We start from the raw sequence: 15,080 nt of genomic DNA, 5'->3' as shown, positions 1-15,080 counted from the left end.
GCATAATTAACCTAGTCGAAGTGGGCCTTTGTTCGTATTCATTGTGGCTATGAAAGAACGACAACTTGGCTAAACGCACAGCCAACCAGGTTGTCAACTCTCTCAGCAAAATTGCAACATTTCCACTACAAACAATCTCAAGTATAACACCGCGATACAGTGCAATTAACTACGGAGTATGCCTAGTCACTTATAAAGCCAGCTTTCAGGATGAAAAATATATAACATATTGAAACCGGAATGCGCTCCGTTAATGGCCTGTAAAATCATCGTCATAAGCTAAGGTATACAGCAAGTCCTACACATATCCAGACCGTATCGACATAAAAAAAGAAAAATATAATGATAAAAGGCTCCTCGTCAACCCGTCATTAAGGGTCTCAGAAGAACAAGTATTTTAAGAAAAAGAAATAATGGCTCTCTTGGGAGAGTCCATCCGTAAAACACAAATCGAACACGTCTATATTCTACAGAACAAGAACCTGTGCAGCCAAAACGATGGCCATACCAATCAAGCTAGCACTCATCACAGAGGCACCGTTTGCTCCAGGGATGCTAGGGATCGTAGAAGGACCAACGGGCACGCCGCTCCAGCTTCCAGAAGGCGAGGCATTGCCGGGACCGCCGCTGGGGTAGCTGGGAGAACCCGCAGGGTTGGTTGGCTGGCTTGGGGAGCTGGTGACAACACTGCTTCCACCATAAGGACCTTGGGGCACTCCGACGGAGGTGACAGGCTTGACAATGGTCTGAATGCTGGAGGCGGTGGGGTAGGCAGCCTCAACGACGGGAGCACCGGCAGAAGGCTGTCCAACGTCCGTGTTCTGAGGGAACTCGACACTAGCAGGTCCAACGGGGGTGCTGGTAGCTGCCGCCGTCACGGGGCACACAGTGGTGTACAAGGGAATCGTCTCGGTCGTAACCTGGTTCGCCGGGCAGTTGGGAACGTCAGGAGCACAAGATGTGATGGTGTAGACTCTGGTCGTGTACACAGTGCTGGTGGTCCAAGGCTGGGAAGCCTCCGTGGTCGCAGGCGCCGTGGTCGCAGGCGCAGCAGTCTGGGTTGCCTCGCTGACGGGGCAGACGGTAGTGTACAGAGCAATAGTCTCCGTGGTCACATAGCCTCCGGCTGGGCAGTCGGTGACGTAGGACGGGCACTTGGTAACGGTGTGCACGGAGGTGGTGTAAACAACGCTGGTCGTGAGGGAGACAGTCGCAGAGCCAGCAGGAGTAGTTGACGCCGAGCCACGAGAAATCGTCGAGTTGGACCACTTGCTTGTTGTCGTAGGGTACAGGACGCTGGAAGAGGTGGAGCTGACAGTTGAGCTGGTCACACCTCTACCCACGTTCGTGCTGGAAGCCGACACGGTAGGCTTGCTGGAAGTCGACGCCTTTACAGATGTGGTAGAGGTCGTAGGCTTGGCAGAAGTGGTGGGCTTAGACGAAGTAGTAGGCTTAGACGAAGTGGTGGGCTTCGTAGAAGTAGTGGGCTTGGACGTGGTGCTTGGCTTTGCAGTTGTGGACGCCTTGGAGGTGGTGCTGGCCTTGGAAGTAGAGCTGGCCTTGGAGGTAGAGCTTACTTTCGAGGTAGTGCTAGGCTTCACGGTAGAGCTCGCCTTGGACGTGGTGCTCGCCTTGGAAGTGGTGCTCGCCTTGGAAGTAGTGCTAGGCTTCACGGTAGTGCTAGCCTTGGAGGTGGTGCTGGCCTTGGAGGTAGTAGACACCTTCGACGTGGTGGACACCTTAGAAGTAGTGCTCAACTTAGAAGTAGAGGACGCCTTAGAGGTGGAAGAAGCTTTGGAAGTCGAAGACGCTTTGGAAGTGGAAGAGACCTTAGAAGTAGAAGAAGCTTTGGAAGTTGACGAGGCCTTGGAGGTCGAAGACACCTTGGAAGTAGAAGATACCTTAGAAGTAGAAGAAGCCTTCGAGGTCGTGGACGCCTTCGAGGTGGAGCTCACTTTGGAAGTGGTGCTGGCCTTTGAGGTGGTCGACGCCTTTGAGGTGGTAGAAGCCTTTGAGGTCGTCGACGCCTTAGAAGTTGAAGAGGCCTTGGAAGTAGAGCTTGCCTTGGAGGTTGTGGACACCTTGGAAGTGGTAGAGGCTTTGGAAGTGGTCGAGGCCTTTGAGGTTGTAGATGCCTTTGAGGTCGTGGACGCCTTGGAAGTTGTTGAAGCCTTAGATGTGGTAGATGCCTTGGAAGTGCTTGAAGCCTTGGAGGTGGTTGACGCCTTAGAAGTTGTCGAAGCCTTAGAAGTAGTTGACGCCTTGGAGGTAGTCGAAGCCTTAGAAGTGGTTGACGCCTTGGAGGTAGTCGAAGCCTTGGAGGTAGAGCTTACTTTAGAAGTAGTGCTTGCCTTAGAGGTAGTTGAAGCCTTGGAAGTTGTCGAAGCCTTAGAAGTAGTGCTTGCCTTGGAAGTGGTAGAGGCTTTTGAAGTAGTTGAGGCCTTAGAAGTTGTCGACGCCTTGGAAGTGGTCGATGCCTTTGAGGTGGTAGAAGCCTTGGAGGTCGTGGATGCCTTGGAGGTTGTCGAAGCCTTAGAGGTTGTCGATGAAGCCTTGGACGTGGTAGACGCCTTGGAAGTCGTCGATGAAGCCTTGGTTGTGGTAGTTGACGAAGCCTTGGAGGTCGTAGAAGACGCCTTGGAAGTCGTTGTGCTAGAAACAGTAGTTGCCGAGGTAGTTGCAGGAGGGAAGGGGTTGCATCCGACCTGCAGCGCCTCAAGAGCCCACTGGTTAAACGACGTTCCGTTGACAGTGTTGGACAGACCCTGAGACAGATCCCACACCGAAAGACCACCAAAGTGCGCCTTGTCCTTGTATTGGCAAACCAGGTTCTTAACAGCAATGGGGTCAATGTAGCCAGACTCGGTTGATCCAAGGGGCGTGGGTTGACCCTGAAGACCAATGTACAGCTTAGCCGACTTGCTCTTTGCGCTATTGGCAACAATGGTCTCCCAGTCGTTGTAGTTGAAAGCATCGCCGGGGGAGTTTCCAGCAATGGCATCACAGGCCGGGTTGTTGTAAAACTGGATGAAAAGCTTGTCAAAGGCGGCGTTTTGGATCAAATCCTTCATGGCAAAGTATTGAGGATTGGTAGGGCACTGGGGGGCAGCAGTCATAATCAGAGACGGGTTAAGAGCACGGAATATCTCAACCATCTTGATGTAAGGTGCCATTGCTATTTTGAGACAAAGTTTTAGCGCTCAACGCCCATAGAAGCAGATTTCAAGAGAGAAAGGGGGGAGAACTTACACCAGGCAGGGCTGAGAGCGCTGGTTGGGGGAGGCTCAAGATCGAAATCAAAACCATCAACGGCGGTGTGGTCGATGGGACTGGCATCAAAGGGGCGAGGGCCCGTCCAGCTTGAGTTGTAAGGACCAAAAGCATTGTAAAGGAAGGTGGCAAAGTTGGTAGCCGTGGTGTTGTCTGTAACCTTGTAGTTGTCAAGGACAGGGTCGTACACTCCTCCGATACTGAGAATGATCTTGACACCTTTGGATCTGCAGTAAGGAATATCTTGCTGGAGAGTCATGCAGTGGCTGTAGAGCTTTGTGGGCAAGCCAGTTTTGGGGTCAGGGTATGAATCTGCCCAACAGTTGGGTCCGAAGTTGATGCCGGGATATCCAGAGGAATCAGGGGCGCTGTTAACAAAACCAAGGGTGACGGAATCAACACCAGCATCGCAGTGTGTCCTAAGGCCACCGGGAGTGCTATGTTGTCCCTAAACATTAGTTGTGAGCAGCGTGTTCAACAGTTGAAGGGGGGACTAAAGGAGACAACTATGGCAACATACCCAGTAACCGTTCAGGAGGCCAACGGCCGCAACACCAGCACGAGCAGAAACCATTTTAATGACTGACTGTCCAGATTATACTAGAGAAAGACTGTAAGGTGGCCGAAGCCAGGAAGTGAATGAGTGTGATGATTCTGAGATCAACGAAAGGACGCAAACGAAACCGTCTGCAACTTGGCCTAGGAACCGAGCCGTCTCTGAAGTTAACAGAGCTAGAGTTGATAAAGAGAACAGAAAAGAAGAAGAAAAGAAGAGAGAGCAGGCAACGGTGGCAAGCCACCCATTCGCATTTTAGTTGCTCACGCTTGCTCGGAGCCTACTGTAAACTAACAGTCCAGCCTACCCCCAAAGTGCATCCATCGTGGACTCGGCCATTTCCTTTCTCGGCCTCCCCTGGGGCCTCACCTCACTAAGCCCATCTGATTGCGCCGCGGGACTGGGCTCATATGCGCGTTTGGTCTTGGCCAATCTCTCCAGAGTAAGCTATGACGGAAGAACGGATCCGTGAAGCCTAATTTGTCCATACATGGCCTTTCCACTCGGACCAGAGGGTGGGCAGATGAGCACACACATGGGCAAAATCACCAACGCTGCAGAATCCAGGAACAGGCATAGTGTTTTCTAGCACCGGAGAAACGGCCTCAAGCCACCATTGGTCAAATCTAGGGTTCCCGGCCGAGATTTGACTGTCTAGACTGCGTATTCCCGCTGTATCCGTGTACAGAGACTTGGAGTTGCGGTCTTTTCCCGCACGAGCCCATAACCGAGTGCTACGGACGGTTGGGCTCACGACCAACAACAGGTACAAGCACGAATGTACCGGTACAGATATTACTACTGGAACTAGCAGCAGACGACCTGATGTCAGTTGTCAGCTTGATTGGCCGCTTGTAGAACTAGTCGTGATTAGAGCGGCAAAAAATAGCCCGAGTTTGCGAGTAGCTGAAAGCTGAGCTTTTCCATGACATACCTAAACGGTATATGTTGATTCATCAAATGCCCAGTTCACGAAGCAGAATCCATGTTGACAGCCTTTGGCCAGCCATCATTAATCATCAAGGCAACATGTCGTCGATGCTCATGGCTCCTCTTTCCAGGACCGAAAGCCCAGCAAATGCGACATGAATGGTATGAGGTTCGTCTCGCCTATTAGCCTCCCGCGTTGGTGAAAACAGCGAAGGATCGAGACATGGATGGCCCCCCATGGCGACGTACGATGGCGAATCACCGTGTTGGAAAGTTGCCTGTCCTCGTTTGCATGTGTCGTGTCCGGGACCCCTGCATTGGCAAGCCTTTTGTTTAGCGCGTGGCGCATCAGTAGACCGGTCTTGGTCCTCTTAGTGGCAGTTTCTGCCCGCCATGAAATGTTTTTCTTCGTAGGGCTAAAGCCCAGCTGTCCAATTACGAGGGACGCTGAGCCGTCCTTGAGGAACGCGTACCTGAAAAGACCAAGGCGCTTAGATCTCTCGGACAGGGGCAACCTGAGTTCGGATTTCAGCCGGATTGTCGTGGAATTTTCCTATCATGAGCACACGCTCCCACGCCCACGTGTGCGGGGGGCGGCAGAGGGAAGATTCTGCGCCTCAGACTGCAGCGATTGCCCAAAATCTCATTCCCTTGCGTGCGTGCGTTGCCTCAGCCTTGCAGAAGCTGTACGAATACAGCAGTGTCCGAGTATGTGCCCAGGGCATGCGAGTAAGTTTCAAGCATGGATACAATACAGCCGTCAGAGTATTGCCGTTCACGCATGGTACTTTGGAAGTGGGCTTCATTTCAATCGGCCACTTCTACTTTGGGCGTTGCTGTTGGTAGGCGGAGGTCCGAATCCGAGTGAAGCGGAGTATTGTATTTCCCAGCCTTTGAGACGAAGAGCGAGGGCACAAGTAACGTTGAGCCAGAAGAGGAACCGTTTTTTTCGCCCCAGGTTTATTACTAAGGCTGTGTACAAGCATACAAGCACTCGTATCGTACCTTATCTTGCCGGTGACATGATGGCGCCACGCCAAAAGCAGCGTGTCATCTCCTTAGGACGATCAAGGTGCTATTATGCATAAGGGACTAAAGACATACGGAGAAGCCCGTAGCTGCTCTTGATCCTGTTTCTCTCGCTGCTTCTTTACGTCACGAGTCAATGCTCGGTTATCTACAGTAAACTACGACTACAATGGGGCCTTGAAGTATGAAGCTACCAGGTACTCCATGGTAGCATCAACATCGGCATCGGCATCAGCATCAACGACATCAACAGTCGACAATTCACTCAAACGGTCCCCTTACAGCTGCATGCAAAACAAAATTGCGCCTCAACAGGCGCGCATCCATCAACCTGCCGAGTCTGTGTGCCTGCGTCGCCAAGGCACACCACCGGATCTAGTAGACAGGGGACCCTGGCATGGAAAAACTGTTCACGCCCAAACTCGGAGGGGCCCACGCAGTGCTTCTGCTCGGCCGTTGCCTCTTTGAACAACACGCAATTTATTAGCCTTCTCTCTGCCGCTTTTTGGTTTGACTCATACGGGCCTTTTATTTCCAATGTGTCATGCTAAATTGGTCTATAGTAAATGCTATGTACAGTACGATCAAGATTCTCTTATAACAACACAACCGGCATACGTGGCTGCTCAAGCCGTGTCAAGCACAACCACCTCGGCTTCGGCCTCTCCAATGCTCTCCACTATTAACTTGTCTCCAATCTGAACTCCATCGACAAATGCGCCGTCTCCCTCGGAAAGCTCTGCGTCCTCTCGCCCATCGAGCCGGATCTTGGCCTTTCCGCCCTTTAGCATTGGCAGGTGGATATAGACCTTGCGCTGTGTCTTTTGGCCTGCGCCGCCTCCAACTGTCCACTCAAACTTGCCGTCCGGTGCGATGATGCCAGCGCCCATGACGAGATCTGCGTGAATGGGGATTGTTTCTGGGATGGTAGGCTCTGCTTCCGCTTCCTCTTGAAAGGTAGCATCCTCGCCAGCCTTGAGCGGGCTGAGGATCTTTACAAAGCCCTCTCGCTTGGCCTCCTCCGGGAAATTGCGAGTGTGATATCGAGGAGTTAGGCCCCTCTTCCACGGGATAGCCCAGATCTGAAGAAAGTGGACCGTGTCCTTGTTGTGCTCGTTGAATTCAGAGTGGGCTATACCCGTGCCGCCTGTAGTGAATTGCACGTCTCCACGGTGCATCCGGAAGAATTTATCGGATTGACCACCCTCCTTGCCCTTGGTGAGCATAGAATCACGATGCGTCAACTCTCCGGATAAGATGTAGCTGAAGATTTCAAAGTCCCGGTGAGGGTGAGTGGGGAATCCCGTGTTGGGCTTCACTCTATCTTCATTCAAGACTCGTAGGGCTCCAAAGTGAGTGTATCTGGGATCGTGCCAATCGGCAAAGGAAAAGCTGTGATAAGTGTCCAGCCATCCTAGGTTGTTGTGACCCCTGCTCGAAGATAGATGAGGGATGATCTTGGCCTGTCGGAGAATTGACATTGTGGCGTTTCCGGGTGTAGGTGTGCCGGAAGATGTGGTTGGTGTGTTTATATCTGGTGTAGCGATGTTGTTGCTGGTGAATATGGTTATGACTTTGTAGTATGCTGAGGTGTATTGCTCAACAGGTAAGATGTAGATGAGTGTGGAAATTGAAGCAACAAGAATTGCAAAGAGCAGCGAGAAGCGACTCATTTATGCTGGATATTCAATGGGGAACGAAAACTACAGAATTCTCCAGAATGAAAAAGGTTCGAAAAGAACGCTCCAAGATATACGTAGCATATTGGCGATAAATTTCTAAAGCTGACACAATAGGAAAGTTGTATCAATCAATACCGCCTGTGTTAAAGTTTCGTCATTTGCCTCATTACTAAAGCTTTGCTCAGCAGGTAAGCAAATCACAGCGCGCTAAAATTCATCAACAAAGGATTACACTAGCCTTTCTAATGGCTTGGCCGGTTGTATTTGTCTACTCTGGAGAAAAAATTGGTCAATGAGACACAACATTGGACGAAATTGTACCGTCCATGTTGCCGAACATGTTTCAAGAACTTGTAAAACAATTGATTGGAAATTAAAGACTGGAGCCGTCGCAATTGGTAGATCCGACCTTGTTCTTCGGTACTGCTAAGATCGCCAAGGTACGGAGATGCTCCGCTTTTGCTTGTCGCTCGACGGGAGCTTACTAAGTGGTTTACCGGTCGCTCATTGGGAGAGCGGTGGAGTACGTAATACAGGCTTTGAGACGATGCACACAACATACCCTGCATCGAAGAAGTTGAGATACGCGTTTCCGCTTGGCAGAGATGGTTCGGGTGGATTCATCTAAGAGAATTGGTTTGCGACTTCTATAACACTCACTAGGTATCGTATAGTGAGATTTTAGGATATAAAACAGGTCTAATGATGGTGCTACATAGAACAGAGAAGATACTTGCCATTGAGGGTCACAATGATCAGTCCTCACAGCACTTGACTATGCCAGAATATGGGCGCACAAACACTTTTTGATTGTTTACTTTACCGAGATTGGATATGTACGCTCATTTTGGCCTTATACGCTGCATCTCCACTATCTTCAGCATGTTCCACCTTGCAAGTGACCGCAACTGTTACTGGTGATATTCAACAATGATTACAGAGTGCTCTGTGCAAGTTCACGTGATCCAACCCCCACGCACCCAATGAGACAGCCATTTCCAAGTAGCTTGTTCATGATTGGCCTGATACCATCTTAAAGTGGACCACAGCCAGCTCATCGCCAGCTGAGTAAAGTGAATGCGTTGGCAAGAGCCCCCCGCCAGATGCAGTTGTGCTGCCCTGCTTAAATCAGCGAATCTCCTCTGTCTCACAAATTTATGCTCGTTATCCCAGGCATTATATCCAGTGCTATTCTATCCTATCCTATCCTATTCTATCCTCATCTGCTCGTCCAAAGCCTTCATTGGCGCTTCAAACTTCCAAGTCAGCTTCAGCTTTCCGGACCCCTGCCCCCCAGCCGCCCGATTTTGCGGGCCTCCGGCGGCTGTCTGCGCCACCCGTTTGCTAGAGCTTCACTACCGAATCCCGACTCGACAAGCCCGATCTCGTACAACGCAAGATAGAGGCGATCATCGTTGAGCAGATTGACAGAAAATCAAGCATATCAAAATCTATTGTTAAAGCTCGGAACCTATCTTGGTAGCTGCTATACATTATTTCTGCTGTCTATCTTCAAGGTTAGTTGCGGGTCATCCAATGTCGTGCTGTTTCGGCCTGCAAGGCTCCCTATGCGGCCCCATCGGACAGCTTCCCGTGCGCTACGGCGCTTCATGCATCTTTCGGTGGCTGGGACACCCTCCTGCGTCAGATATCCCCCAGCCATTTTTTAAAACTAGCCATACACCTGATAACCCATCCCACACCGTACATCTTTTCCTGTATCTTGCGTTGCGTCCTGCACAAGCAATTGGCCAAACTCTCTTTTAGTGCAGTTTGCCTGCGTCGAGCGCAGCAAGAATGAGTTACCAAGACAATGATCGTGACCATGCAGAGCCTCCTCGTACGTGGGCGCAGCGTTATGGACTTGTAGTGCACTCGCTAACATTCCTTCTCCCATCTAGGCTGGCGGCAGTCAAATAGCAGTCGATATCAGCCCGTCCCCGACGGCGAAGCCTCTCCTTCGACACGCCAAAAACGCCAAAGCGGACGATCGAAGCGCGCCTCCTCGAAAAGCCGACGTTCTAACCGCCGATCCAACCCGCAAATCAACGATGCATCTGATGATGTAGAAGTAGCTCCGTTGAGAATAATAAAGTCACGCTCTTCCGAGTTACACAAGTCAGACTCTTCGTACGCAAAGCCGCCCGCACAGCCTGCGGGATACCATGCCCTTGAGCCAGAAGAGGACCCGATAGTACGTTTCGACGAGGCTCAGTTAGCAATGTTCGCTGCGGATAACGCTTCCCGCATGCCTAACATCAAAGATGAATTGGCTCTGGCAGCGGGCAAAGTTACCCCTGGAATCGACGACACACCGTACATCCAGTACGCCTTACAAGCGCTAGTAGGCGGTCAGAGCATATCGATTCCGTCGCATCTCGTGTCTAGCTCGTCTGATGGATATTCCGAGCGGTATGAGCCGCTACGCGGATTTGATGAATCCGCAGCATACAAATCGCCAATTCATCAGGATCGATTAGCGAGGGACAATATTGACCTCCGGCCAGAGCCTCTCCCTCAGAAGGGGCCCCCCACTCCTGGGCAACTTCCACGACGCAGCACGGCCTCGTTTGACCCCACTGGAGCAAGTACATCACGATGGATTCCTGTTTCCAAAAACATGCAAAAAGACCTCGACCCCCACGGCAGAACTCTTCAGTCCCTCAACTTCAAGCCGCGGATTCTAAGGGCATTCTCAATGGCAATCTTGGCGATACTAATTCTCCTTATGATGGCAGCTCTCATCTTCTCAGCCAGGTATTCATACGCGCATTCTGGCTTGACACCATATCCCGGTAGCATCTACTCGGGCCAATACTTTTTGTTCCGCATATTGCCACAGCTGTTGGGTGCTGTTATTTTCATTTACGCCCAAAACGTCGTAATAGCCTCTTTACGAATTCTGCCTTTTACTGCGATGGCTAGCGAGAATCCACGAATCAGATGTATGGCTCAATTTCAGAGGTTATATCCTACCACCTTTTTGCTACCCCAGTTCGTTGGGCCATGGCAGTTTAAGATTTTTGATGTTGCAACATGGCTGGCTATATTCACGATCCCCTTAGAAAGCGCAGCTTTCACGTGTGTTCTTGTCCACGAAAGGTGGATTTGGGCTCCTGTTCAACCAGTTGTTTGGGCGCTTGTTGGTCTGTATGGTGTTCTGTTGCTGGCAACAGTTAATTTAATGGTGTATTGGCTCGTGCAATGGACAGGCCTTTCCTGGGACATTCGGTCGATCGGAGATCTTTTGCCCCTGTTGAACCGCAGCAACATCATGTCTAGCTACAGACGAGATGACCTTGCCGAGGACACCAAAGTGTTTAAAGGCCAATTGCGCGAGAGATGGTTTGATCGACTGGGGTACTGGAAAGCCGAAGATGCGACCACTGGAGGCATTTGGTACACCATTGGAGCGTCGCCTGTCCAGGACTTGGGGATTTCGGGAAAGAAGGATGCGCCAATCGACTTGAAAGGGGCGACACCTCATCTTTTGATCGACAACACTTTTGGAAGATATCTGCCGCTGTATCTTCGTGATGGTCCACTTATCTTTTCTGTAGCAGTCACTTTTGTTCTGCTGGTAGCTCTAGTTGTTGTTTCTTTCTTGCCGCAGACCCGGCTAGAATCAGGCTTTTTGCCGATGCTAAGTGCAAGGCCTGACCACAATGCCTTTTCGCCAGCCGATTTTGTCTTCAGTTTCGTGCCGGCCCTTGCTGGCATGATTCTCTTTTTGCAGTTTCAAATCGTCGATCAGTCACTGCGCATCCTCCAACCATGGGCTGACTTACACGATGTGGACGGTTCTCCGGCTCAGAGATCGCTTTTGGCAGACTACGCGGCCTGTCTTCCCCTACAGGCGACATGGAGAGCATTGGGAAATGGGCACTGGAGAGTGGCAGGCATATCTCTGCTGGCGACACTGTTTATTTTCATCCCAATTTTGGGAGGCGGGCTCCTGATGGCTTTAACGGCTCCTGATAGGACGGTGCGAATGTATCCCAGCATGCCAGTCTTTGGCGTCCTGTTGGCATTCCTCTTCTTATATGTGGGCGGGTTCGCTTTGATGGTGCCCCACCGACGCCAATTCCTACTCCCCCGGCCCGTCACCTCGATCGCTGGAATTATCAGTCTCTGCTCTGCTGAAGAGCTCACACAAGATGCCGCGTTTCGATCTGTTCGAGGGCGGAGTGATCTTGAGAACCGACTAGGTGTTGGACGTGATGACTCCCGGGATGAGAGTTCGTGGTTCTTTGGCCCCGTCTTAGGAAAAGACGCGAACCGGGCAAGTATTAGACGCATGGTCGATTTCTCGGAAAAGATGCCAAGATCTTCAAGATCTATGGTTTAATGATTTGCTTTTATGTTCCCCCCTTTTCCCCGCCTTTCCTTTTTGTTCAGAGCGCAGACAAAATGAGCATGGCGTTTTTGTTTTTTTGGTATTGATGGCATGGCCTTATTAGCATGCGGATGGAGTTGGGATTTATTGAAGTTTGACATTCACGATGTACAGGAAGGGGTATATGAGATGCGATGGGTGATATGAATGATGAGTATATAATGTGGAATGCACGGTGGTTAAAGATGGTTGGAAGACTACACACGATGTAATGTCAATATGATACCAGTTTGATGTGGCTGAAGACTTTTCGTTTCATTGACAACATGTTTCAAACCTAAACCCTTCTTTATTGTGGTGCCCGGGCAACATAGGTGTGCCGTAGCTGGGACGTGGCATTCTCTTATGTGTCGCTATCTCAACCGTCGTAGCCTCTGGAATGCTCTCAGTGTTTCACTCATGGTATTCTGATCTTGACAACCAAGTTGTACAGGTGAAAAATAATATGCATTTGAATCTCATTGAGGCCTCATTGGCCATTTGTTAACTCCCCTAAATACCTAATACTCCTTCCTATGCTACCGTGATAAACTCCAATCCCATAATACAATGTAAAATCAACGCGTAGTAGTCATGTCTGAAAGCAAATCATAATGAGTGGCTAAGGTCCGCTAGCTTCGTAAAAAAAGAGTGTGTGAATAGCAAGTGAATGAATAAATGAATGTGATTCAAGTTGACCCTTTCCCCTGGGCCGAGATGCAAAACAAGATGAGATAAAAAAAAAAAAAGAAAAAAAAAGAAAACAGGAAAAGATGCAGCTTTATTAACGACTCCGACGGCCAAGCATCCTACTCAGCACATCGGATTGCTTCCCCACAAGTGGTAGACTCTCCATGGTGTTTGTCCTCTTGCGTCGCCGGCGGTCCTTTGCGACGGTGGCAGCGTCGACGAAGGATTGCTGGACGGAGGTTTTGGATGCTGAGCCGCGACGGCGGGCGAGGATGCCCTCGGCCGTGTTTGGGCTCTGACTCCGTCTGTGGAAGCGGAAAAAGGACAGAGTTGGTGATCCCGAGGAGCTGCTCTCATCGTCATCGTCATCACAGTCTGAGTCTGTATCGTATTCGAAGACGGAGATTGGGAGCGGCTCTGGGGGAGGCGGAGGGCGTAGTTGCGTGGTTGATTTATAGGGGCGGAGGGTCTGAGTGGTCGTAGGAGTAGGCTCGACGTGGCTGAGGTTGGAGGACCGAGGTGTGAGGGTGGATGGGTGAGGAGGCCGTGAGGAGAGTGGCGGTAGAGCTGGTAGCGGTGCGGTTGGTGGAGGAGAGGGAGGAGGGGGATAGTTGTAGTCCAGGGGGGTGTTTGGCCGTGAGCCGTGAGAGCTGTTTGGGCGTTGGAGTACCATGAAGGTGGCGGGAGAGAAGGCCCTTGGATGAGGACTTGACGAACGGGGATGCGATCCAGCAGGCCTTGGGGGGAGAGGAGGAGCTTCTTTAGGAGCACAAGGAGCGTCTGTTGAGCAGACAGTGGAGAGTTGAGAGGCCGAGCCCTGTCTTGAGCATTGGCCGGACGGTATTGCCACTATCTTGGGGAATACTGAATATATTGGCGAGGGTCTTCTTCTTGGCGGGCTATCAGAGAGCGGCCACGAGCACTCCTGAGAGAGTTGCTCCTGAGGTAGAGGCCGTCTCCTCACCTGATGAGGCGAGGCAATCAAGGCAGGATAGTCCTTCTGCGGGACCACGGGAGGAACGCACTCCGGCGCAGCAACAGAGGCCATTGCGGCAGCTCTGATCTCGAGGTTGTCGTGAATGTAAAGTCCAGATTCCAGAAAACTGTCCCAGAGCTCGTCCCCATTCGCGTGGTACCGGAAATCGTCGTCGTCTGCCGAAGCCTCGGAGTCGGTGCGGTCGTCAATTAGGCTCGGCAGCGGCGGCGACAGCATAAAAGGCCATGGACTCGCCATTGCACTTGCCCGCGAAGAGGCAAGCGACGTCCTCTTATCCTCGGACTCATTCGAGCATCTCCTGCTGTTGTAGGGAGTGCGGGCGTAACCCTCGCTGCGAGGGTACGAGTAGTTTGCCACGGGGTAATATTTCGAAACGAGGGTGAGCTGGGCGAGTTTGCTGGTTCGCTCCATGACACGCTCTTCTTTTGGGGGTTTGTGGTTTCAATGCTTGTCTAAGGGTTTTCTCTCCAATTGGGGTTTCCTTTTCCTTTTCTTCGTCAATGCTTTTTTGTGGTGATTGAAAGAGCATAAGTCTTGCGTACTGAGACTTTACGTGAGAGGGAGGGTCAGGGAGCAAGGAGGCAGGCATGATATACAAATAGTCTGTGAAGAAGGAAAAGACAAATACTACTCAATAAAGCTACATAAACAGAATGCACAGGTGAAGATAAACAACACAAGACATGCATAGCAGACGCTTTTCTCGATCAGATGAGACATATTCTCCTGCGGGGCACAATCGCACTCACACCCCCCTTGCTCTACTTTGCTCTTCTTGGTCAGAGAAGTTTCTCTGAGAAAGTCCGTGGCGTCGCAAATGTCTGAGTTGGGGCGACGGAGGAGCCGCGCGCTGCCCTTGACACGGGAAGCATTCCTTTGCTCTCGAACCCCCCCGGCAAACATTGAGTTCGAGGGGCCTGTGCTGTGGCGTATTTGTGCCCTCTCCTTCTAGGGATGGAGAGGAATATTCAGACTACTGCCTCTGCAAGGCTCTCTGGGGGGAAAAGGTTTTGCGGGTACTGGTTTGCATTCTGGCTGGGGGCTTGGCGAAGGGGCGGAGGCGTTGCAGTGGGCAAACATGAGGGATGGATATTTTCTGCATGAGAACATGGTTTGGAGTTTGGAGTTTGTTACGAGGGGAGAGCATGGGCCACGAGAGGGTCCTTGTAGATACGCGTTGGTTTGTCAGTATACAACGCGGTTTTTCTTCAAGTTTGATAACAACAAGATATAATATCTGTAATATATCATATACATGAAGTAAGGAGATGTCGAATTTTATCTGAAAACAATTGCATATAGTTACATCGTAAAGACAAGTCCATCTTAGTCAGACTACCTAGGATGTATTTGTGTGTAACACTGAACGGATACATGAGTAGCAGCTCCCTTTTCTCTACCCATCAAGGTGCCCTAGTTGACAAAAAAGGCGTCGAATTCCGACCATCGAGAGATCGGCACGTCCGCAGTCTGACACCAGCTTCAGATCGGAACTCTCAGCTAGAAAGAGAGAAAAAGAGAATCATCTACGGCATCGCCGTCACGCTACCG

General features: G+C 50.9%; 4 protein-coding genes across 4 annotated transcripts; 1 reads left to right on the top strand and 3 right to left on the bottom strand.

Moving 5' to 3' along the window:
• Positions 1–467: 467 nt before the first annotated feature.
• On the bottom strand, positions 468–3,844 carry T069G_06712 (uncharacterized protein; the record flags this gene model as incomplete). Its single annotated transcript, XM_056173922.1, has 4 exons — positions 468–1,901; positions 1,956–3,175; positions 3,250–3,718; positions 3,791–3,844. 4 exons carry the CDS (start codon positions 3,842–3,844, stop codon positions 468–470), a joined length of 3,177 nt encoding a protein of 1,058 aa, XP_056027501.1.
• A 2,567-nt stretch (positions 3,845–6,411) lies between these two features.
• T069G_06711 (pirin domain-containing protein) lies at positions 6,412–7,266 on the bottom strand (the record flags this gene model as incomplete). Its single annotated transcript, XM_056173921.1, has 1 exon — positions 6,412–7,266. One exon carries the CDS (start codon positions 7,264–7,266, stop codon positions 6,412–6,414), a length of 855 nt encoding a protein of 284 aa, XP_056027500.1.
• A 1,998-nt stretch (positions 7,267–9,264) lies between these two features.
• T069G_06710 (uncharacterized protein) lies at positions 9,265–11,815 on the top strand (the record flags this gene model as incomplete). The annotated part of the gene is made up of 2 exons (XM_056173920.1): positions 9,265–9,307; positions 9,369–11,815. 2 exons carry the CDS (start codon positions 9,265–9,267, stop codon positions 11,813–11,815), a joined length of 2,490 nt encoding a protein of 829 aa, XP_056027499.1.
• An 811-nt stretch (positions 11,816–12,626) lies between these two features.
• On the bottom strand, positions 12,627–13,940 carry T069G_06709 (uncharacterized protein; the record flags this gene model as incomplete). The annotated part of the gene is made up of 1 exon (XM_056173919.1): positions 12,627–13,940. The coding sequence occupies one exon, from the start codon at positions 13,938–13,940 to the stop codon at positions 12,627–12,629; it is 1,314 nt and encodes a 437-aa protein (XP_056027498.1).
• Positions 13,941–15,080: the final 1,140 nt, after the last annotated feature.

This window comes from Trichoderma breve, chromosome 4, assembly GCF_028502605.1.
Source record: "Trichoderma breve strain T069 chromosome 4, whole genome shotgun sequence".
Lineage (NCBI taxonomy): Eukaryota > Fungi > Ascomycota > Sordariomycetes > Hypocreales > Hypocreaceae > Trichoderma > Trichoderma breve.
This window is presented reverse-complemented; position numbering and strand designations above follow the sequence as displayed.